Raw genomic sequence first — 25,060 nt, forward strand, 5'->3', positions numbered from 1 at the left:
GGCAACCCACTCGAGTATTCTTGCCTGGAGAATCCCATGGACTGTATAGCCTGCCAGGCTCCTCTCTCCATGGGGTTGCAAGAGTCAGACACGACTTAGCAACTAAACCACCACCACCAGCTCTTGCCTCACGTCTCTGTTCTAATTTCCCACCCCCTCCTCTGCATCTCTATACCTTATGCCCCTAGACTCCAGATAGAACTAACCACCACAATCACATGTAGGTTGTACATCAGGCAATTTCTCCTCTCTTATTTCTGCAAATGCTCAAGACCAGAAATTAAACCAAGATGCCTCATGGTTCAGAGGCTGGATCTCACACGTCCCTAAGGCAAATGCCACCTTGACACCTGGTTTTGGTGTTGGGAGTGGTGCTTACAAACAAAAACCGCCTCAGAGTGGGTCTGCAAATCTGTGAAGAAACATAATGTAAAGGAAGAAAGACAACAGAGAGAATTTAAAGACCATTAATTCATTCAGTTTGACAATAGCCTCATGGAAAAGTCTATTCAACACTGTATGTAAATAGAGAAACAAAGAGGTAGATAAAGAAATAACTGTCCTTTAAAAATAGAAAAAAAAAAAACCCTAAACAGGCAGAAATACAATAATATTAAACTGGTATAAAACCTTAATAGTATAATTCATGAAACTTGACAAACTGACCCTAAAATTTATAGGAGAGGGCAAAGAGCCAAGAAGAAAAACTCCTGCCTTACCAGACATTAGTGTCACTATAAAATAATAATAGTAGTTATGACAATGTTGTATAGAGACAGGGAGAGGCAAACAGACCAATGGAATGTAACAAAGAGCAAAAAAATAGCAAAGCTTATGAGATAGTGGTGGCATTACAAATCAGTGTGGAAAGGATGAACTCTTCAATCAATTGCACTGGGACAATTGCATAGCCACATAAAATCAAATTAGATTTAAATGCCATTCACAAACATTAATTCCAGGCAGGTTAAAGATCTCAATGTGAAAAATAAGATTGTAAAATCTGAGGGTGAAAATACAGCAGGGTATTTTTATGTGCTCACCACAGAAAAGACACAGTAAATATAAGTTATTACAAAAAATATTGGTAGTTAATTTCATTAAAATTTAAAACTTCTATTCGATTAAAGTTACTGTAGGCAATGTGAAAAGGAAATCACATTCTAAGAAAAGATATTTTCATAGCTTGTAATTAAAAAAATGTTTCATACCCAGAATTTATTTTAAAAAATAAAAGTTTTTTTCTTGCCAAGCCGAAGAACACAACCCAAGTGAAAAATGGATAAAAGGTATGGAGGAGTAATTCATAGGAAAGGAAGCCAATAAACAAGAAAGGATGCTTAACTGCATCAATAATGAGGGATAAGAGAGAGGAAGGAAATGGAATGAGGTAAAATTTAAGACCCACTCTATTGGATGACCGTAGCAAGTATGGATGAGAAGACTGAGCAAAAGGAAGTCTTATACATTGCTGGTACTGTGTGTGCTCAATTGCTCAGCTGTGTCTGACTCTTTGCGACCCCATGGACTATAGCCCACCAGGATACTCTGTCCATGGGATTTTCCAGGCAAGAATACTGGAGTGGGTTGCCATTTCCTTCTCCAGGGGATCTTCCTGACCCAGGGATGGAACCTGTGTCTCTTGCATTGGCAGGCGGATTCTTTACTGCCGCGCCACCTGGGAAGCCATATTGCTGGCAGGAACGCTAATTTGTAAACTCATTTGAGAGAGCAGTTTGCCAAAATTTCTAGTAATTTTATATTCTAGATAGATGCTAGCAAACATTCACAAAAGACATAAACACAACTCTTCAGTGCAGTACTTTTATACTGTAATAGAAAAGAATTGTAGGCAATTTAAAAGTTCCATCACTATTTCCATCTTACGACATAGTAATTCAATAGACTACTCTGCAGTTAAAATTAATGAACTAGAGCTAAACATATCAACATGGATAAATCTCAAAAACATAATGTTAAGGGATAAAAAACAAGTTGCCTAAGAATACCTACAGTAGGATTTCAATTTATACTGTTTGAGACCATGCAAAACAATATGTACATACATACAGAGTACAGAATTAAAAGTTTCATGGAAATGTATTTCTAATTTAGAAATTGTTTATCTCTAGAGAATAGGGTGGAAATGAGATCCAGACAGATTCGGAAGGGACTGTATCTGTAATGGTTCATGGTGATGATAGCAGTGTTGATAGCAGTGATGGTCACAGCAGTGTTTGAAAGTGAAAGTGTTAGGTGCTGAGTCAGTGTGCTGCATTGGTGGGCGGGTTCTTCACCACTGGCACCACCCAGGAAGCCCCTGGTAGTGTTTAGTAGTAAATAAACATGGCAAATATTAAGACTGGATAAAACTGGGTTCCTGGGCTCCCCCACTGGTCCAGTGGTTAAGAATTCGCTTTGCAATGCCAGGGTCACTGGTTCAATCCTTGGTTTGGGAAGATCCCACATGTCGTAGGGAAACATGCCCCACAACTGCTAAAGCCTGTGTGCCCTGGAGCCCGTGCTCCACAACAAGAGAAGCCACTGTAATAAGAAGCCCTCCCACCGCAACTAGAGAGTAGCCCCAGCTTGCCACAACTAGAGAAAGCCAGCGTGCAGCAGTGAAGATCCAGCACAGCCATAGATAAAAATAGATAAATAAAAATTTAAATACCTCTTAGAGGTCATACCTATCCCCACTGACACTCTCCTGGTGTCGTGAAAGCACGGTACACTGGAAGGAACCTGGTATTTCAATCATGGGTTTGAATCCCAGCTCTGGCACTCATGTATGACCCTAGGAAAATGACTCAACACCTCTGAGCTGCAGTTCCCTCATCTGTAAACTAAAGAAAATAAAAATCTCCACCTCATATGATTGTCATGAAAAAAAAAAATTACACACACACACACACACACACAGACTGGGTTCCCTATACTTAGCCTCTTCACAATTTTTTAAAGTGCCTTACAATTTCTCTAATTAAGTAAAAATAGCAACTTGGGCAACCTGAACCTATGCACTTTTAGCTTTAATTTCTGATCTGCTTCAACAGTAAGAAAGAAATTGTAAAGCATTACTCACCAAGTCCTCTGATGGCCTTACGAATCGCTTCAGCATCCACTGATGGGTTAAAGCCAGGATAATCTCTTATTGTCCCTCGTTTTCCAACCTAGAAGGAAATAACCGACAGTCCCACTAGTTCAAAGTGACATCTTTACTTATATTACATAGGCATATTCCCATATGCCTACTGGAAACACATAACAAACCCATAATTTGCACACCTTCTTATCACTTCAGGGCTGGTTCAAGACTCTCCTGGCTCAGATATGCAGGCAACGTGACAACTACCCCATATAAAAGGCCTCTCCTTTACTGTGTAAGAAATTGAAAATATAAAACATCTGTTCCCTAGAGCAATGAATTATGTCAATTGTGGTTACTCTGAAGAATATTTGCTTAAAAGCTGCATCTTCATGAAAGCGATGAGAAAGCAGGAATTTCCTGCATCCTCTGTTTTCATGGGATCATTCAAAGCTCTTCACTGCATCTCACGTAGAAGTAATTGTGGCTCACAGGCCTCGAGATGTTTTAATTAATGTTGACCATCCTCCCTGGGGAACCCTACCCAAAGGATCCATAAATGAAAACCCCATTAGGACTGTCTGTTCTTAAGCTTTGTTTAATGGAAGTACAATTGTGGCGAATAAATTCTCTTCTGAAGGCTCCACCTACACACGTCTTCAGGAACAGCTCGGAAATGAAAGCATGCCATAATACTAATTTTAAGCACATAATTTAAAAACTTGTCAGTAAGCTGGGAAAGACTATTCTACAGAAGGAATAAAATTTCTTAAAACTGCTTAAGAGAAATTGAGAAAAATCCAAGTAAACATGCACTTCTATGGCATTTCTTAAATCTCTGAATAAAAATCTGTCTATAATAATACTGCCTTCTTTCTAACCTGATCTTCCCATCCTATTACTGAATAATACTGGCCCGGTTGTCTTGTGTTACGATGGCTTCATTTAGGATCTCCTGAAGTGTTTAGTATTTTCATGAAAGGACATTATCTTGTCATGTGAAAGTGAATGGAAAATTGATGTACTGACAGTAAAAAATGATAGTCTGCTGATTCAATAGATTTGATTGAATAATTCGTTTCAATACAATCCAACATCATTTTACCTTAAGGTGTCCAAAATAGAGTTTTGATATTAAAAAAGTAAGTACAGGACTTCCCTGGTGGTATAAAGGATAAGAATCTGCCAGCCAATGCAGGGGACACAGATTGGATCCTAATCGGGAAAGATTCCACATGCTATGGAGCAACTAAGCCTACGGGCCACAACCACTGATCTTGCATTCTAGAGCCTATGAGCCATAACTATTGAGGCTTGTGGGCCTAGAGCCTGTGCTTTACAACCAGAGAAGCCACTGTAATGAGAAGCCTGGGCACTGCAACTAGAGGACGCTCACGTGGCAATGGAGACCCAGGGCAGTCAAATAAATAGATATTTTTTGAAAGTGATTATACCAAGTTAGAAACTAGTTGCGGATGTACCTGATCTAAACCACCTGTAAGGAATCAGTCACTTCAACATAATTTTTGGAGAATTCTCTTTCTTCAAGACTTAATAAATATTTTACAGATTAACACACAGCCAATTGACTTCATTTCAGTTCTAGTCGTTTGTGAACTTTTATGTTTATCTTACCTGTCCACCTTTCCTGTGTGGCATTTTAGAAGAACCATCACAATATTGGAGCTTTTGAGTGCTTTGTGACTGGCACTATGCCAGGTATTTTTAAAATCCATTAACTATATAATCTGTATAATGGTCCCAATGAATAAGAATGACCCATGTCATATATGAGAGACCAAGAATTAAGAAGATTGGCGATAATGAGAACCTACTGTATAGGTTCTCATTATCGCCAATCTTCTTTTCACTTTCACGCATTGGAGAAGGAAATGGCAACCCACTCCAGTGTTCTTGCCTGGAGAATCCCAGGGACAGTGGAGCCTGGTGGGCTGCCGTCTATGGGGTCGCACAAAGTCAGACACGACTGAAGCGACTTAGCAGCAGCAGCAGCAGCACTGTATAGCTCAGGGAACTCTATTCAGTGCTCTGTGGTGACCTATTAATAAATGGGAAGGAAATCCAGAAAAGAGGGGATATATGTATATGTATGGGGCTTCCCTGGTGGCTCAGAAAGTCTGCCTGCAATGCAGGAGACACAGGTTCGATCTCTAGGTGGGAAGATCCCCTGGAGAAGAGAATGGCAGCCCACTCTAGTATTCTTATCTGGAGAATTCCATGGACAGAGGAGGCTGGCTGGCTACAGTCTATGAGGTTGCAAAAAGTCGGACACGACTGAGCAACTAACACTTTCACTTTCACTTTTCATGTTTATGTATGGCTGTTTCAATTTGCTGTACAGGAGAAAGGAACACAACATTGTAAAGCAACCATACTCCAATAAAGATTAATTTAAAAAATAAAAAAAGAATCAGCCAAATAGAGGGGGTAGGGAGAAGACTGGAGAATTTGCTCAAGTCCACATAGCAATGGCAACCCACTCCAGTACTCTTGCCTGGAAAATCCCATGGATGGAGGAGCCTGGTAGGCTGCAGTCCATGGGGTCACTAAGAGTCGGACACGACTGAGCGACTTTACTTTCACTTTTCACTTTCATGCATTGGAGAAGGAAATGGCAACCCACTCCAGTGTTCTTGCCTGGAGAATCCCATGGACGGCAGAGCCTGGTGGGCTGTGGTCTATGGGGTCGCACAGAGTCGGACACGACTGAAGTGACTTAGCAGCAGCAACATAGCTAGTTAAGCAGCAGAATCTGAATCTGAAATCTGTCTTGACCATTGCAGCCCTTTCCTTGTCTGTCTTAAAATGCAGTCTCTGAACCACCTGGGCTGATTCTTCTGTGAAATAAAATTCACATTTTATGGCAAGACAAATAAAATTTACACATAAAAACTTCTCTGCCCTTTGGCCTCCTCTCTCCCCAACACTGTGCACTGTGTAAATTCATTATGCATAGAACAGACCATGCCCATTGGCAGGAATACCTGCTCAGCCATAAAGAGCAACATTCTCCTAATACCAACGTGACTGCTCCTTAAAGATAACATTCTTCTCCTTGATCTTGGAAGAGGTCACGGTGATACATTTCGTACCTGCCGATGTGGACTGTGTGAACTGTCAATAATATGTCATTTAAGGAACAGCTCTCTGTCTCAAAAAACTTAACACACCTGTGCTTTGACTTCTAGTGGGCAGAACAGTCCTTGAAGCTTTCTGAGAGGCTCTTCCCAGGTCATAATCCTCAATCTGGCTTGAATAAAATTTTCCACTTCTTTCACAGATCGACTGATTAATTTTTCGTTGATTAAAATGCGTATGACCATGCCCTACTCTGGACATATGAAATAATGGTCTTTAGAAATGAGGTGTTAGACACTGCATGTTTTAGAAGCTTGAGAGTCCCTTGGACAACAAGGAGATTAAACCAGTCAATTCTAAAGGAAATCAGCCCTGAATATTCATTGCAGGGACTGATGCTGAAGCTGAAGCTCCAATACTTTGGCCACTGATGCGAAGAACTGACTCATTGGAAAAGACCCTGATGCTGGGAAGGATTGAAGGCAGGAGGAGAAGGGGATGACAGAGGATGAGATGGTTGGATGGCATCACTGATTCAATGGACATGAGTTTGAGCAAACTCCGGGAGACGGTGAAGGACAGGGAAGCCTGGTGTGCTGCAGCCCATGGGGTCCTAAAGTGTCGGACATGACTGAGCGACTGAACGGCAACTGGTGCTTCTGTGTCAGGGAGATATTCACATGGCTGCTTTTGAATAAAAAAGACAAAATTCAGTCAGACTCTAATTGTCCATGAATTATGAAAACTCAGGGTTTTCATTCTAGCTGTGACCTTTTCACTGCCCTCCGCTACCAACACATGAAAATATGCTGAAATTCCAATGCACAAACTAGAAAAGGATGAAATTCCCAATCCATTATCCAACTTGCTACCCTATAAGAATTTAATGGGAAGAAACTAATTTCATTAAAAGGAAAAAACTACACACACACACACACACACACATCAGCGTGAAAAATGACATGGGAATTCTGAAATGCAATCTTAGTGAAATCTTTCAAACTGCTTCCGTCATTTAAATGAGCAGTATATTCACCTGACAGACTTTCTTGCCCCAAACACTCAGAAATAAATACATGACTTATGAAAAAATATCTTACAGTAAAAGAAATTAATGGACTCTTAAATTAATGCATGTCAGGCAGGGAACAAAGTGCTTCACAGATATCTTTAAGTTTTCTGATGACCTTAACGAGGGGAGGGGGAAGGCTGTATCATTTCCATTTAAGAACAAAAGAAACTGAATCTCAGAGAGATTACTTGCTTGACATAACTCTGCTCTCTGCTATTAAGGACAGCCTCAGAATTTGAACCCACTTCCTGATGACTAAATCGCCCTGAGGTCTCCACCATGTTGTAAGGCCTCAGGACAGTCCATATTATTGGTTCTCAAAGTGCAGTTCCTGGATCAGCAGCATCAGCCTTGCCGGGGAACTTAGTAGAAATGCAAACTCTCAGGCCCCACCCCCGTCTCACTGAATCAATAACTCTGGTGTGAAGATTCAGGGTCCACGTTTTCACAAACCCTCCAGAGGATTTTAATGCTCTAATTTGTTTGAGAATCACTGCCCTGTTTCGTTCTTAGTTGCCCAGAAAACCAAAACAAAATCGAGCAAACAAGTCATAGATTCTTTATGGGCGTGGAAGAAGAATTTGATGATGAGCTCACTGTTTCAGGAATGTTGGCATTTTTACAACCAAACAAAACTGCTTGCATCGCCTGCTCCACTGCAGGCTTAATTCTTTGACATTTAAATTACTAATCAATACTTAGCTTATTTCCACAAACCCTGCTACCCTAACAAAGTGTCAGTGCTAGTGCAGGACATCACATGAATACCTGGCAAAGTCTTTTTATTTTTAATCGAGATCGATCAGATTTTCACCCACATCCTTTTACCGCATTTTCCCCCCTCAAACTTGACGTCAGATGCCCCCAAAGGGAACATGATCCTGAAACCAGTTGGAAAATAAATTAACAGCAAGGAATGCCTAAATAAAGGGAGGAAATAACAGCTCTTTACATTAATAACAATTGCTGCTACTCACGATTTGCTAAGCACGTTTCCTGCATTAGCTCATTCAGGCCTCACAGTAAACTGATAAGGCAGATGGAATATCAATAAATCCCATCTGTAGATGAAGATAAAGCTGTTGCCTAAGTTCACAAAACTGGCAAGTGGTCAGTCTTCGCTCCTAATGTTACATGCATCTACTTCATGCCTACTTAATTTTCCATGATGCTCTAAAACTATCCTTCGAATGTCAGTCATAGCACATTACAGCTTGAAGCCGCTGGCATGTCCAAGCCAGTCCTGGGGAGCTGCCTGCTACTACCCTTGAGAGACACCAGACTGTCCTTAACTCAGAAAAGTCAGTCGTATCTATTCCTTCATGAAAGGGCACTGTGTTTGCAAGAAGTCAAACTTTTATACTCAGAAGAATGGGTGAAAGAGAAAAACACAGGGTGCCAACCCTCTTGACAGGGAACATATTTAAAGCCAAATGCTCCAGAGCAAGAACAGCAGCTGCTGCAGGTACATTTTGAAAGTGAGGCAAAGCCAGAGCACCCATCACTTCATAAAGCCCTGGAAAGGCCATGTCCCAGAGTTAAGCTTTCAAATCAAAGCCTCTTATAAGCCTCTAGGACTTGGGAACTCTCAAAGAGCCAGGGAGAAATGGTCACTCTCTGCCCAATGTTGAAAGAGTCTGCTGGGTCATGAGGGTTTAGAATAAAAGCAACAATGAAGTAGACTAAAAAAATAAATAAAAGCAATCAAAACTTTTAAAATGTAAAACCTCTCATTCAATTTTCCAAGGAAAAGCGGTTTTCAAAAACAAAGAAACAGTTAAAGGCCCTGGAATGAACTTCTGACTGCTGGTCCAGTGGTAATTACCCCGGTGGTTCAGTGGTAAAGAATCCATGTGCCAACAAAGGAGACATGGGTTTGATCCCTGGTCCAGGAAGATCCCACATACTTTGGAGCAACTAAGCCTGTGCGCCACAGCTATTAAGACTGTGCTCTGGAGCCTGGGAGTTGAAACTTCTGAAGCCTGCTTGCCCTAGAGGCCACGCTCCGCAAGAGAAAGCACCGCAATGAGAAGCCTGCAGCCCGCACTAGTGAGTAGCCCCCGCTCGCTGCTACTGGAGAAAAGTCCTTGAATAGATGTATTTGAGTGCCAAAATATTGATGCTTTTGAATTGTGGTGCTGCAGAAGACTCGAGAGTCCCTTGGACTGAAAGGAGATCAAACCAGTCAATCCTACAGGAAATCAACGCCGAATATTCACTGGAAGGACTGATGCTGAAGCTCTAATACTCCGGCCACCTGATGTGAAGAGCCAACTCATTGGAAAAGACTGATGCTGGGAAAAAATGAGGGCATGAAGAGAAGAGGGTGACAGAGGATGAGGGGGTTGGATGGCATCACTGACTCAATGGACATGAGTTTGAGCAAGCTCCGGGAGATGGTGAAGGACAGGGAAACCTGGCGTGCTGCAGTCTATGGGGTCACAGAGTTGGACATGAGTTAGCGACTAAACAGACTCCATGGGGAGAGGTGAGGAAGCTCTGCATCCAGGGCCCTCCCAGACTTTGCTCTATGTGTAGGTTTTATAATAAAACTGCAGTCCGAAATATGACACTTTCAGTGGATTCTGTGAGGTGTTCTAGAGAACTACTGAACAGGGTCATGGACACCCTCTAATGTGTATCCCCTGGGTCAGAACAGCAGGTGGCTCTGAGACTTGCAGCTCCTGTCTGAAGTCAGAACAGAGCTCTTAAACCTGTGGCGTGTGTGCTCAGCCATGTCTGACTCTTTATGATCTCATGGACTGTAGCCCGCCAGGCTCCTCTGTCCATGGGATTCTCCAGGCAAGAATACTTGCTGCCTGGAGGAGGAGTTGCCGTGCCCTCCTCCAGGGAATCTTCCCAACCCAGGGACTGAACCTGCATCTCTTCGGTCTCCTGCACTGGCAGGTGGGTTCTTTACCACTAGCGCCACCTGGCTCACCCAAAGGGTAGTTAAACAGTGAAAGCAGCAAGTACCTAGTTCAATGGACTCTACTGTAGACCGTCCAGCCACAACCCAAGGTCTCCTTTTCATGAGTAAGTGGTTAAAAGGCAAACTCTTGAATATGACCTTGAGCAGATTACGTCATCTCTTGCTATGTCTGTTTCCTCATCTGTAAAAGGAGTATAATAACAGTACCTATATTCTCTCAGCTTTGAAAGCATTAGATCAGTTCACGTGAAGCCTGAACCTGGCATGTAGTGAGTACTCAGTAGATGTTGTAATCATTATCATTTCGGTATAGTAATTTTTTTCTAAAAACATATTCCTTGATAATTAATATCCTGCAGCTGTTCTAGTGAAGAAGATTCTGCCTGTTTCCTGGACCTGATTCATTACAAATTGATAGCATCCTCCTGCCCATTGGAATGATACTCTCTGAGCCATCTGAAATCAATGGATTTTCCCCAAATAGATGCTCTCTGACCACACCTATTTTAGTATTTTCCTCTGTCCATGCAGAATCCCATGGACAGAAGAGCCTGACAGGCTACACTCCTTAGGGTCTCACAGAGTCGGATATGACTGAAGTGACTTAGCACACATGCATACACCCTTTGGATGAACTTCTTCGTATTTAACGGAAGTTATATTTTTATAAAATTTCTTCATTACCTTGGTTTCAGAGCTGCCCTATGTTCCTCTTCCTTATTTTGCAAACTAGAGTTTGGAATGGGGAAGGGAGAGTGTATAGCAAGTTCAGATGCAACAAGAGCTCATGATGATTATAGTGGTTATGAGCTAATGTAGAAAAATTTTAGTAGCATAATAAAAATACTAATTTGAGAGTTCAAATAAAGTGACCTGCAATCATCAATGTTCTATAAAAGAAAGTTAGAAATTGACCAAGGAGCAAAGAGCTCAGAGTATTCTCAGGAGAAACCCAGCCCTATAGAGGCGCATATAGGAAAAATACTGCCACGGCATCTTAATAAAAATGCTCCAAGACATTCTAATTCATGGATTGCATGAGTACTTGCTATAGATGCAAAGGCAACATATGACAAGAGATCTTAAGTTCAAAGAGTACAAACCGATACGATACCAGGTCCTTTCATCTGGGGTGACGTAGCAGAAGCCAAGCCTGAACAGAGGCACATAGGTTTCCCATGTTAACTGAATGTAGAGCATCCTTATGAAACCTCCCATAAGCCGAAACGGTGTAAAGCCAAGGGTCTCTCCAGATTTTTCAAAGTTCACTTTAAACCACTTCTGTTTTAAGAAAAACCTATGTTAAATATGCAGCCATGAAATTAAAAGGCATTTTTCCTTGGAAAGAAAGTTATGACAAACCTCCACAGCATACTAAAAAGCGAGACATCATTTTGCTGACAAAGGTCTGTACAAAGCTATGGTTTATCCAGTAGTTATGCACAGATGTGAGAGCTGGACCATAAAGAAGGCTGAGCACCAAAGAATTGGTGCTTTCCAATTGTGGTGCTGGAGAAGACTCTTGAGAGTCCCTTGGACAGCAAGGAGATCAAACCAGTCAATCCTAAAGGAAATCGACCCTCAATATTCATTGGAATGACTGACGCTGAAACTGAAGCTTCAATACTTTGCACCCAATGTGAAGAGCTGACTCATTGGGAAAGACCTTGATGCTGGGAATGATTGAAGGCAAAAGAAGGATGAGAAGGTTAGACAGCATCACTGACTCAATGGACATGAATTTGAGCAAACTCTGGGAGATGGTGGAGAACAGAGGAGCCTGGATGCTGCAGTCCATGGGTTCACAAAGAGCTGGACATGACTTAGTGACTGAACAACAAACAACACATTGACATAGTGACAACATAAAAGCAAAAATCCTCTTCGGATTTCTTTCAGTAGCAAAAACAGGTACAATCATACCACATCTTTATTGCAATTCATTGTGCTTCACAGACAGTGCTGCTGCTGCTGCTGCTGCTAAGTCGCGTCAGTCGTGTCCGACTCTGTGCGACCCCATAGACGGCAGCCCACCAGGCTCTGCCGTCCCTGGGATTCTCCAGGCAAGAACACTGGAGTGGGTTGCCACTTCCTTCTTCAATGCGTGAAAGTGAAAAGTGAAAGTGAAGTTGCTCAGTCGTGTCCGACTCTGTGTGACCCCATAGACGGTAGCCCACCAGGCTCTGTGGTCCCTGGGATTCTCCAGGCAAGAACACTGGAGTGGGTTGCCACTTCCTTCTCCAATGCATGAAAGTGAAAAGTGAAAGTGAAGTCGCTCAGTCGTGTCTGACTCTGAGTGACCCCATGGACTGCAGCCTACCAGGCTCCTCCGTCCGTGGGATTTTCCAGGCAAGAGTACTGGAGTGCATTTTTTTACATATTAAAGGTTTGTGGCAGTCCTGTATCAAACAAGTACATTGACACCACTTTCTCCAGCCTCATTTGCTCACTGAATGTCTCTGCATCACATTTCGGTAATTTTAGCAATATTTTAAACTTTTTCATTATTGCATATTTGTTATGGTGATCTGTGCTGAGTGATCATTGGTGTTATTTTTGCAAAAAAAAATTATGACTCTCTGAAGGCTTCAATGATGATTAGCATATTTTTAGCAATAAAGTATTTTCAAATTAAGGTATATACATTCCTTCTTTAGACAATGCTATTGTACACAATAGACTACAATATAGTGTAAGCTTTTTTTCTGGCTATATTCTCCATGTTGTACAGTATATCCTTACAGCTTATTTTATACCTAACAGCTTGTGAAGTGAAGTGAAAGTCGCTCAGTCATGGTGATTCTTTGTGACCCTGTGGACTATACAGTCCATGGAACTCTCCAGGCCAGAATACTGGAGTGGGTGGCCCTTCCATTCTTCAGGCCTAATAGCTTATAGCTTATTTTATACCTAATAGTTTGTACCTCTTACTCCCCTACCCTTATATTGTCTCCACTCCCATCACTGGTAAGCACTAGTTTGTTCTCTGTATGCTTCTCTCTCTCTCTCTTTTTTTTTAATATTCGCTACTTTGTTTTGTTTTTTAGATTCCACGTATAAACATTACGTCTTTCTCTGTGTGACTTAGTTCACTCAGCATAATGCCCTATAATGGAGGGCATGCCCTCCAACACGCCATCCATGTTGCTGCATAGCACGATTTCATTCTTTTTTTATGGCTAAGCAGTATTTCCTTGTCTGTCTATCTGTTTACACCACATCTTCCTTATCCATTCATCTGTTGATGGCTTAGATTATTTCTGTATCTTGGCAATTATAAATAATGCTTCTGTGAACATTGGGATACATGTATATTTTCAAATTAGTGTTTTTGTTTTCTTCAGATATATACTCAGGAGTAGAACTGCTGGGTCATATGGTAGTTCTATTTTTAGTTTTTTGAGACACCTACCTACTGTTTTCCACAGTGGCTGAATCAAATTTACATTCCTACCAACAGTGTACAAGGGTTCCCTTTTGTCCACATCCTCACCAATATGTGTTATTTGCATTCTGTTTGATGACAACCATTCTGACAGGTATGAGATGATACTTCATTGTGGTTTTAATTTGCATTTCTCTCACAACTAATGATGTTGAGCATCTTTTCATGTGCCTCCTGGCTATCTGCATGTCTTCTTTAAAAAGATGTCTATTTGGCTCATGACAGAGGAGCCTGGCGAGCTATAGTCCATGGTGTCGCAAAGAGCAGGTCGTGACAGACCATACACATGCACACACGCATACTCATTTTTTAATTGGGCTGGTTGCTTTATTGATGTCGAGTTATATCTGTTGATGTATTTTGAAAATTAACTCCTTATTGGTCATCTCGTTAGCCAATATTTTCTCCCATAGGCTGCCTTTTCATGTCATTGATGGTTTCCTTTGCTGTGCAAAAACCTAAATCTAATTAGGTTCCACTTGTTTATTTCTGTTTTTATTTCCTTTGCTTTAGGAGACAGATCCAAAAAATATTGCTACAGATTTATATCACAGAGTATTCTATCAATGTTTTCTACTAGGAGTTTCATAGTTTCCAAAATCTAATATGCACGGGGAAACCAAAAAAATTCATGTGACTTGCTTTCTTATGATATTTGCTTTATTGCTTTATTGCGGTTCCAGGTTGGTCCAGAACCAACCTGCAATGTGGCCAATGTGTGCCTGAACTAGTGTAGGTCTTTCATAAAAGCAAAGTGATGTAATGCAAACTTTCGAAAAGTGGGGTTACCACATTCAAGAATTCTAAACAAAGGAAACAGTAAAGCAACATCTGAAACAATGGGAGGGTTGCAACACTCCTAGATAGAATATACAGTCTTAAGAAACCAGCTAATCTTTCATCTTCAACAATAATGTACTCAAATTGCAACCAAAATCTGCCCTCTTAATCTTATCACTCCAATAAACTGACCACACTCTGGTAACCACAAACAATCAACAGTTTTGTAGAAAAACACAGGCTCATTGCTCATTTATGTTCGGGTTTGTATGTGCTTTTGTGTGTAAGAGGGAAAAGAGAAAAGAAAAAACTTAGTGATAAGAGTATTTACAGAAATCTGAGAGCTTTTTTAAAATTGTGGTTTAAAAAAAAGTATAACATAAAATTTACCACATTAAACATTTTTAAGTGTACAGTTCAGTAGTGGTAAGATTATCCACATTGCTGTGAAATAGATATACAGAATTTTAACTTCTTCATTGTACGGAACTAAAACTCGATCTCCATCAGGCAACAAACCTTCTTTTCTCCCTCTCCCCAGACCTTGGCAACTACAATTCTATTTTCTGCTTTCATGAGTTAATTTGACTACTTCAGATATCTCATTATAAATGGAATCAATCATACAGTATTTTGCCTTCTTATTACCGGCTTACTTCTCTTAGCATAATGTCCCAAGGGTTCATCTATGTTGTAGCATATATCAAAATTTCCCTCCTTTTAGAAGCTGAATAATATTCTACTGTATGCATATGCCACACTTTGTTTATCCATTCATCCATCGATGAACACTGGGATTGTTTCAAGGTTTTAGTTATTGTGAATAATGTTTCTATGAACCTTAAGTGTGTAAATATCTCTTGAAGATCCTGCTTCCAATTCTTTGGATATTTACCCAGAAATGGGATTGCTGGATCATACGGTAGTTCTATTTTTTTTTATCTATTATTATTTATTTATTGGCGGCACCTTGTGAGATGCAGGATCCTAGTCCCCTGACTGGGGATCAAACCCAGACCCACCCTGGCAGTGAAAGTGAAAGCATTAGTCGCTCAACTGTGTCCAACTCTCTGTGACCCCATGGACCGCAGCCCACCTGGATCCTCTGTCCATGGAATTCTTCAGGCAAGAACACTGGAGTGGGTTGCCATTCCCTTCTCCAAGGGATCTTCCCAACCCAGGAGTCGAACCTGGGTCTCCGGCATCGCAGTCAGATTCTTTACTGTCTGAGTCACTAGAGGAGTGGGGAGCCCCAACCACTGGACACCAGGGAAGTCCTGGTAGGTCTATTTTTAATTTTTTGAGGGACCATCCTATTGTTTTCCACAGTAGCCCTGAGTTGTTTTTAGTATTTTCTCTCATACATCTCACTCATAAATGCTAGTGTTTGAGAGAGGAGGAAAGCAGAAAAGAAAAAGCAAGGCAGTGGGAGCCCCTCCAAGGCTAGAGCCTCTTTCTTCACCTGAATTCCTCAATTCCCCCACCCACAGGACCGTTTCCCTCTTCTATTCCCTTCCCTTCTTTCCTGTCACTGGATGCCCAACTCTCCTATTCCCTTATGGCAGGCAGAGCCGTGGCTCCCAAATAAAATGTCCACACAATAATCCTTGGACCCTGCAAATGTAATGTTACATGACTAAAGGAAGTTTGCAAATGTAATTAAGTTTCCAGACCTTAAAACAGAGAAATTAAGGACTTTGCTGGTGATCCAGTAGTTAGGACTCCGAGCTTCCACTGCTGGAGACAGGGGTTCCATCTCTGGTCGGGGAACTAAGACCTCACATGCCACTCACACAGCCAAAAAGTACAAATTAAAAAAAAAAATCGAAATGGAGAAATTATCCTGGATTATCCGGGTGTGGCCCCAGAAGGTCAAGTCAGAGAGAATGCAAAGCACAAAACGGATTCCATGCACTGTAGCTGCTCTAAGAGGTAGAGGGCCATGCACAAGGACTAGCAGTGGCCTCCAGGAGATAAGGACAGCTCCTGCTGACAGCCAGCAAGGAGTTCAGTCTCATAACTGCAAGGAACTGAATTTTGCCAACAACCCAGGTGGAGCAGTGGTAAAGAATTTGCCTGCCAATGCAGGAGATGCAAGAGACTCAGGTTTGATCCCTGGGTTGGGATGATGTCCTGGAGGAGGAAATGGCAACCCATAGTATTTATGTATATATTTTTTTCTTTTCTTTTTTCTCTAAAACAGAATCACTCTGTCCATACTATTCTGTAACTTGATTTTTTGTTTATTAATATATATTTGGACACTTTCTTATAACAACATAGAGACAGCTGACCCACTTTTTCTCATTTTTAAGTGATGACATAAAAATAGCTACAAGTTACAACTGAGTAGTATCATACCCCACAGATGGCCACTTATGCTGTCTGCGTATTTTCATTAGTACAAATGAATGTCTATCTGCCTATATTTTTTCAACCTTATGCAAGTATTATCTGTATGCTAAACACCTAGAAGTGGAATTACTGGGTTACAGGGGGTGTGCATTTAGACACTGATAGATATTACCGAAATACCATCCCCAAAGAGTACCAAGTTTATTCTTCCATAAACAGAATATGAGAGTGCCTCTCAGCCCACATCCTCTGCAACACTGGTCTCTGTACATTTTTTTCACCTTTACCAATACTTAGATAGAAATGATTTCTCCTTATTTCTCAGTGATGTACAGCATCTTTTCGTATATTTGTTTTGTATGTTATTTGCAATCCTTTTCATATTCATGTCCCTCAAAAGCTTTTTCATCAAGTTCACTTTTTGTATTGATTTATTCAAGCTATTTTTATGTTAATGAAATGAATCTTTTGTCAAATGTGTTGCAAATACTTTTCCCCTGTTGGTTCCCTTCTCACTCCATTAATAGTATTGCTTGCTGTAAGTATGTAGTTAAATAGATCGATATTTTTGTTTTAGGCTTTTGGTTTGTATTTGTAACTGCTTTTCCCACTCCAAGATTATTTTTTAAATTTACCCATATTTTGTCTCTTTCATTTCAATATTTTATCCAGATGGATAAAATATCTGAAATTTAGTTTCATGAAAGAGGAGAGATGGAATACAGATTTACAGATTTACTTTTTTCTTCAAATAGCTAGACGTTTTCATAACATCATTTATTAAATAAGCTTTCTCCTCTCTGATATAAAATGTCTTTTCTTATAATAAATTCTCATATCACACAATTTATTCTGTTATTGACTTCCCTATTTTGGTGTCAGTACAAATTATTTTAACTAAGTACCTTTACAATACATTTTAATATTTTCTTATTTTTAGACATCCTCTAGCTTTGAAGGCATGTTAATTTTTCACAGGAACTTATCGAATTTCAACTTTTTCTTAATATTTTGATCTTCTGTATTTTGATTTGATTCGGATAAGTTACTATTACAAAGGTTTGATTTTTACTCACCCAGATAGATGCCATGATATCCCACCTTTCTCTTGAGTTGAGATCACACTAACCTATTAAAAGAAAAATAAAGTACTGAATGGTATAAACCTGGGATTCAGAGCACAATAATTTCAGCCTAACCCTTAAACTCAAACCCAGAAAATAGAAGTCAATATTCAAAGAGAAACCATCTCAGGAAGAAGACTTGTCTCTAATAATCAAGTACCCCACTTGCTAAACAAATATTTGCTGATAACTAGCTACAAGGGCGGAGAAGGCAATGGCACCCCACTCCAGTACTCTTGCCTGGAAAATCCCATGGACCGAGGAGCCTAGTAGGCTACAGTCCATGGGGTCGCTAAGAGTCGGACACGACTGAGCGACTTCACTTTCACTTTTCCCTTTCATGCACTGGAGAAGGAAATGGCAATCCACTCCAGTATTCTTGCCTGGAGAATCCCAGGGACGGCGGAGCCTGATGGGCTGCCGTCTATGCAGTCGCACAGAGTCGGACACGACTGAAGCGACTTAGCAGCAGCAGCAGCAGCAGCTACAAGGGACTGTGATAGACCTGTGTGTGTCTGTTTGTGTTCAGACGTGTCCAACTCTTTTGCGACCCCATGGACTGTAGCCCACCAGGCTCCTCTGTCCGTGAAATTTCCAAGGCAATAATACTGGAGCAGGTTGCCATTTCCTTCCTACTCCAGGGGATCTTCCTGACCCAGGAATTGAATCTGCATCTCTTGTGTTTCTTGCATTGGCAGGCAGATTCTTTACCACTAGCGTCATCTGTAAAGCTCTGTGCTAGACCTGTGAAGGGCTCAAAACAAGAGAGAAGAAAAAAATTTCTGTACTCAAAAAGTCTGCAAATATGTTTACTGGAAAGCCAATTTTTGACTCATTTAAAATCCAGGAGAACTACATTGATTGCTGATGTCTTTATTAACTACCATCATAGGGAAAGAAAAAGAAAGAACGATAAGCCTCTGAGTCGTGTTCGACTCTTTGTGACCCCATGGACTGTAGCTCCCCAGGCTCCTCTGTCCATGGGATTCTCCAGGCAAGCATACTGGATGGGTTGCCATTTCCTTCTCCAGGAGATTTTCCCAACCCAGGGTTTGAACCTGGGTCTCCTGCACTACAGGCAGACTCTTTACCGTCTAAGCCATGAGGGCAGCCTCCCATCATCATAGGGAACAACAACAAAAAAAAACCTTGTCCCCTCTTCTCCAATTTTTAAATGGCTTCAGTTCTAGTCCTTGTGTTTCTGAAATCTCTATTTACATTTTACAAGGCTCCAAGTCTACAGCCTTTTATAAACAAATGTGCTTGCTTTTTGAGGAAGGTCCATATTTTGGTAGAGCCTGTAGGTATAAAGGGGCATTTCTTTGATAGAGTCCTGACTGGGAATCCAGTCATTCTGTCATATATAGACATTGTTCACACATGCTAGCAAATATCCAGTGTTGACTTAGAAATAAAAGTTGATCCCACTCTTCCCAGGAACAAAATATTCTAAATATTCAGTGATAGCCCACAGTAAAGTTCAACAGGAAATGACACTATTAATCCCTGGAAACATTTAGCCTCAAGATTCTCAGAATCACTGATGGAAGGGCAGTTGACTCTCTAGTTATGAGAGCTAATGTTGCTGCTGCTGCTGCTGCTGCTATGTTGCTTCAGTCGTGTCCGACTCTATGCGACCCCACAGACGGCAGCCCACCAGGCTCCGCCGTCTCTGGGATTCTCCAGGCAAGAGTACTGGAGTGGGTTGGTTGCCACTGAGCTATTTCTCCAAGAAGCCCTGATTTCTTGTATCATAGAATGGTATTAGAAACAAAGATCTAAGAGTCTGACATAACCTCCTCTGAACACATACGCCCCTTGATTTGGTGCAACACGTGAGGGGGTTGAGGATAGAAAAGAGGGAATCTTAGCACATGAGGAGCCTGGCCAAGAAGTGGACTCTCTAGTTACCTCGGTCCCATCGTGTTCCTCTCTTCCTCAGTTTGTCACAACTTATGTGCCAGCTGCTCAGGACTCACGGCCTCTCACTGCACCGCCTGCGTCCACCCCCAGGCCCTGCGCCAAGGTCACTGTCTGCCCAACTGTGGAGAGGGCTTCTACCCTGACCATGGTGTCTGCAAAGGTATTGTTGGTATCATCATCATCATTTATTTATTTTTTTGCTATGCTAGGACTTCGTTGCGGCATTCAGGCTTCTAGAGTTGTAGCTTGCAGGCTCAGTAGTTGTGGCGTATGGACTTAGTTGCCCCCACAGCGTGTGGAATCTTAGTTCCACGACCAGGGATTTAACTCCCATCCTCTGCATTGGAAAGTGGATTTTTAACCCCTGAATTACCAGCTGCTGCTGCTGCTGCTGCTAAGTTGCTTCAGTCGTGTCTGACTCTGTGAGACCCCATAGATGGCAGCCCAACAGGCTCTTCTGTCCCTGGGATTCTCCAGGCAAGAACACTGGAGTGGGTTGCCATTTCCTTCTCCAATGCATGAAAGTGAAAAGTGAAAGTGAACTTGCTCAGTCGTGTCCAACTCTTCACAACCCCATGGACTGCAACCTACTAGGCTCCTCTATCCATGGGATTTTCCAGATCCATCCTTCATTCTTTCTTGTGGAAAATAAACTTTGCTCTTCAGAATTGTATATATGACAGGCATCTGTCCCAAAGCGGCCAATTGCTTGCTAAGTATTATGGAATTTAGGGAAGGTTCATCGGCATTCCACAGCAACTCACTGGGGTCCGTGTTTTCTGGATCATATATCCATAAAACGACAATATAACCTTAAAATACCATAGAAAGCAAATATGAGACTCGTCCACAGATAAATAGCGTTCTTCCTCTAAATCTGGGCCTGAAACAATTGGTTTTATAGCATGAATACCAGGAGAAGAACATCGTAGTTCTGTCTTGGGTAATCTTTTATTTTTTATAGAACAAGTTGCTGGAGCACTCCACTCAGAAAATAATGTTCCTTCATACTCTAACTTAATAGTACTTCTGGTACTAAAAATGTTGTAGTTTGGGCTGTTACAGGGCCGAGCCGCAACAGCTCAGCCAGGACAGCAGCACCGCCACTCCTGAGGCGGACATGGCGCCGGCTCGCCACTACCCAACAGCCGTGCCACGGGTGCGGGTGGCTGGACTTGCTGGCGGCTTGCGGCTCGCGGCTCGGCTCGCGGCTCGCGGCCCGCGGCGGGGGTGGGAGCTAATGTTACATCCCTCTAAACATACAGTGGATTCAAAATATCATTAGTTCTGGTTTTGCCCCTTAAAGCTAGACACAATCTCTTTGAGCCTCCATTTCCCCATTTGTAAAAAGAGGGAGAGGATGGCCACTGCTGGCATTAAATGAAATTATATGTGTTAATACTGTGAGCAAATGTTTTGAGTTTCTACTATGTTGCAGATAATACAAAAACACTATATGGTCAATTCCGAAAAGCTACAGATTTTTGTCATGTCTGTTCACTGGGGCACAGAAAGTACTAAAAAATGCTATGGAATGAATAAATGATTCAATATAAGCCTCACAATAACCCAGGGGAGCCGGCTATCATTTATAACATCTCCAAGTTGGAAATGAGGAAGCTGAGGCACAGAAAGGTACAGTAAGTCCCTCCACATCCAGGTCCCAGAGTCCCTTCATATCCATGGTCCCAGGCCCTCTCCCCAACCTCATCCAGCATTTAACAAAATCTGAGGGTGCTGAAATCTCTTACACACAAGGGCACGGTACAGTGCTTCCTGGAACCCAGGGGTTCCGCATGGGCAGGTTCCACCAACCAGAGTTCGGCTGCGAAACCCACGGAGGCTACATTCCAGCCACACAGCGAGTGAGTGGCTCCCCCATACTGAACCTAGGCAGTTACACTCCAAAGATATGCGTTTAACCCCAAGTTTCTTACTTACTTAAGTGCCCAGCCAATACACTGTCAAAGCTAATGGTCAATATGTGCTTACGTGCTCAGTGGCTTCAGTCGTGTACGAATCTTTGTGACCCTAGTGGGACTTTGTGACTGTAGTCTCTGGGATTCTTCAGGCAGGAATACTGGAGTGGGTTGCCATGCCCTCCTCCAGGGAATCTTCCCGACCCCGGGATCGAACTCACATTTCCTGCACTGTAAGCGAATTCTTTACCTGCTGAGCCACCTGAGAAGCCCCAAGATGTGTTGATTCAGTATAATTTGTAAATTATGAACATTTATCACAGGTTTAAGAAGTGAAGAATCACTCCACAGTGGAGTCTAAATGACCCAACGATAGAACCTTAAAACACCGTTTTCTGAAAGAGATTAGAGTGTTCACATCAATTCCTTTACTTCCTCCTTGATGCCTATATTTCAACAAATGTCTCTACAGAACCACAGGCTTCTGGGAACAAGGCTCTGGTCTTCTTTGAAAGTGAAAGTCGCTCAGTCTTGTCTGACTCTTTGCGACCCCATGGAATATACAGTCCATGGAATTCTCCAGGCCAGAATACTGGAGTGGGTAGCTTTTCCTTTCTCCAGGAGATCTTCCCAACCCAGGGATCAAACCCAGGTCTCCTGCATTGCAGGCAGAGTCTTTACCAGCTGAGCCACAGAATACTGGAGTGGACAGCCTGTCCCTTCTCCAGGGGATCTTCCGGACCCAGGAATCGAACCGGGGTCTCCTGCATTGCAGGTAGATTCTTTACCAATTGAACTATCAAGGAAGCCCTCTGGTTTTCTCTACATCTTTCAATTCGTTTTCTTATCAGTCTGAAGTTTTCTGCCTTCATGAGAGCAAATGGTGCAATGTTTTTATGAGTTACAATTTTCATGAAGTTGATTTTTTAAAAGTTGTGAAAGTAGCCACTCCAAAGGGCAAAGTCTATCTATGTGGAACACAAATCCTTGATAAGAATTTAGCCCACCATGTTACAACTGTCTTCTTTTTTAATTTTTATTTATTTGAGTATAGTTGATTCATAGTGTGTTAGTTTCATGTATACAGCAAAGTGAATCGATTATACATATATCCACTCTTTTTTTTTTTCCTATTCCCACACAGGCCATTGCACAGTACTAAGTAGAGTTCTCTGTGCTGTATGTGTCCTTATTAGTTATCTATTTTTTTATATATAGTAGTGTGTATAGAGGAGAAGGCAATGGCACCTCACTCCAGTACTCTTGCCTGGAAAAATCCCATGGATGGATCCCATGGTAGGCTGCAGTCCATGGGGTCACTAAGAGTCGGACACGACTGAGCGACTTCACTTTCACTTTTCACTTTCATGCACTGGAGAAGGAAATGGCAACCCACTCCAGTGTTCTTGCCTGGAGAATCTCAGGGACGGGGGAGCCTGGTGGGCTGCCATCTATGGGGTCGCACACAGCTGGATACGACTGAAGTGACTTAGCAGCAGCAGCAGTGTGTATAGGGTGATTCCAATCTCCTAATTTATCCCTCCCCCTCCTTCCTCCCAAATGAACTTACTTAACAAAACCGAAATAAAGTCATAGAGGTAGATAACAACTTTCTTATCAGCAGCCAAAGGGGCCTCCAGCGACCCTGAACCTTCTTCACCAGGGGGAAACCACAGTTTCCTATATATGGTCAGTTGCAATCAAGGACTCAGATCCCCTATCTGTTGACTCAAATGCCAGGGGAATGATTCACGTCCAGTGAATCATACTATTGTAATCAAAGAAAAAGGTGAGTCTTTTGAAGGAAAAGCAAACTTCTGGGGCTCCTAACGCCCAATATCTAAATACACTTTCAACTCCTAAAAAAGACAGGTGAAACAAAATTAATTGCCTACGTGAAGAAGAAGACGTGCTCACAAGGATGGGTGTTTCCAAGTCCTCAGAACCGAGTTCAGAACTACTCTGGAGACACCAGGGACCGGAAGCGCCATTCCAACTCCCCGTTCTTTTTCTGTTCCCAAGACCTTCAGAGTTGGGGAGACCAAGATGGCCAACTGCATCCCCGCCCCACGCGCTGTGATGAAAAGCTGGTCAGCGTGCGCCCCGCCCTGACCAGGACCGGGTGACCCTCCGGGCAGGCACTTTTGCGGCCTGGGGCCTCGGCTTCCTCGATTCTGAAACCGGGGCCGTGGACTCCATGCCGGCCCATCCCCCTGGGACCCTGCACCCTGAAGCCGAGTCGGTCCGCGCCGTGGGTGCCAGCCCGGCGCTGCGCTCGCGGGTGAACCCGCCGACGCTCACCCGGGGATTCGGGCCGCAGGGCAGCGAGGGCAGCGGGAGAGGGTTGGGGCTAGGCGTGGGGGTGCTGAACTTACCTAGGGAGCCGCCCTGGGAGCCGGCGTGCGGAAGAGCGGCCAGCGAGGGAGTGCGCCCCGGGAGCCGCTGCTCCGCGCTCCCTCCCGCTCGCCCGTCCTGGGACCGCACCCCTTCCTCCCGCTCCTCCGCCTCCTCCCGCCTCCACCTGCTCGCCACCGGCGGCCGGAAAAGGGAAGCCGCGCCCCGGGTCCCCTGGGCTCCAGATCCCCACACGTGCGTCTTAGACCTCCCCGATGGAGTGTGGGGGGAGAATCTCTAAACTTTCCCACCCTCCTCTCTCATCCTCCTCATAGTGAAACCCTGTGTCTTCCATTTTCACTTCTCCCGCACATTAAGTTTTTCTGAGATTTTGCAATGCGTGTTTTGTTCTAGGCCTGTGGATTCAAAGATGAGACAGTCCCCACGTTGCAGTGAAGAGGAAATCTTTCCCTTTCCTGAGACCAAAAAAGATAAAAGAGAACAGTGAGCAGGTCTGAACACCCCTAGTTGTTGTTGCTTTTTTTTTTTAAATCTTTAATTGCTCCTAACTTTGCCTATCTGCAACTAAGCTTGCTTTTCTGCCCCCCCTAGCTATGCAGGAGCCAAATTTTGCACGTATGATCCTTTGCTTACCCTTGCAACACTTACTTCCCCTTGTAGTATGAGAAAGAAGGGCTCAGAGCCACCAAACTATTAGGCTCAACTGCAGGGTTACTGATGCCAGCCTATGAGTGTTTTGACAAGATCCTAACACCTTTGTTCCTAATCGCTGACTCCTGACTGCAAGCTATCATCCCCTAGACTCCTCATGGTGGGGTTGGGGGTGGGGGACAGCCCTCTCTGCCAGCTGAGAAATAAAGCCACCTTTCTATTACCTCTAAACTTTGCCTCCATATTTTTTAATCGGCTTCAGTGGGCAGAAAAAGCCAAGATTTTGGTTGACAACAATTTGGGGGACTTGTCTGGCA

At 42.7% G+C, this 25,060-nt stretch overlaps 1 protein-coding gene and 1 long non-coding RNA gene across 2 annotated transcripts in view; one reads left to right on the forward strand and one right to left on the reverse strand.

The window, feature by feature from the left end:
- ANXA3 (annexin A3) overlaps window positions 1-24,211 on the reverse strand; it is a 65,127-nt gene extending 40,916 nt beyond the window's left edge. The window contains exons 1-3 of the mRNA XM_081584191.1: window positions 24,113-24,211; window positions 17,848-17,900; window positions 3,086-3,173 (exon numbers count right to left, since the gene is read on the reverse strand). Coding sequence (XP_081440317.1) covers window positions 3,086-3,173; window positions 17,848-17,862 — 103 coding nt within the window. The 5' untranslated portion in view covers window positions 17,863-17,900; window positions 24,113-24,211. The remainder of the gene's footprint in view (window positions 1-3,085; window positions 3,174-17,847; window positions 17,901-24,112) is intronic.
- On the forward strand, window positions 10,060-24,594 carry LOC145543251 (uncharacterized). The gene is made up of 3 exons (XR_014080593.1): window positions 10,060-10,166; window positions 19,838-19,978; window positions 24,486-24,594. It is a non-coding gene; the product is annotated as an uncharacterized LOC145543251 (long non-coding RNA).
- The last annotated feature ends 466 nt before the right edge of the window (window positions 24,595-25,060 follow it).

The sequence above is a fragment of the Giraffa tippelskirchi genome, chromosome 1, assembly GCF_054371585.1.
Source record: "Giraffa tippelskirchi isolate mGirTip1 chromosome 1, T2T-mGirTip1v1.2.pri, whole genome shotgun sequence".
NCBI classification, from domain to species: domain Eukaryota; kingdom Metazoa; phylum Chordata; class Mammalia; order Artiodactyla; family Giraffidae; genus Giraffa; species Giraffa tippelskirchi.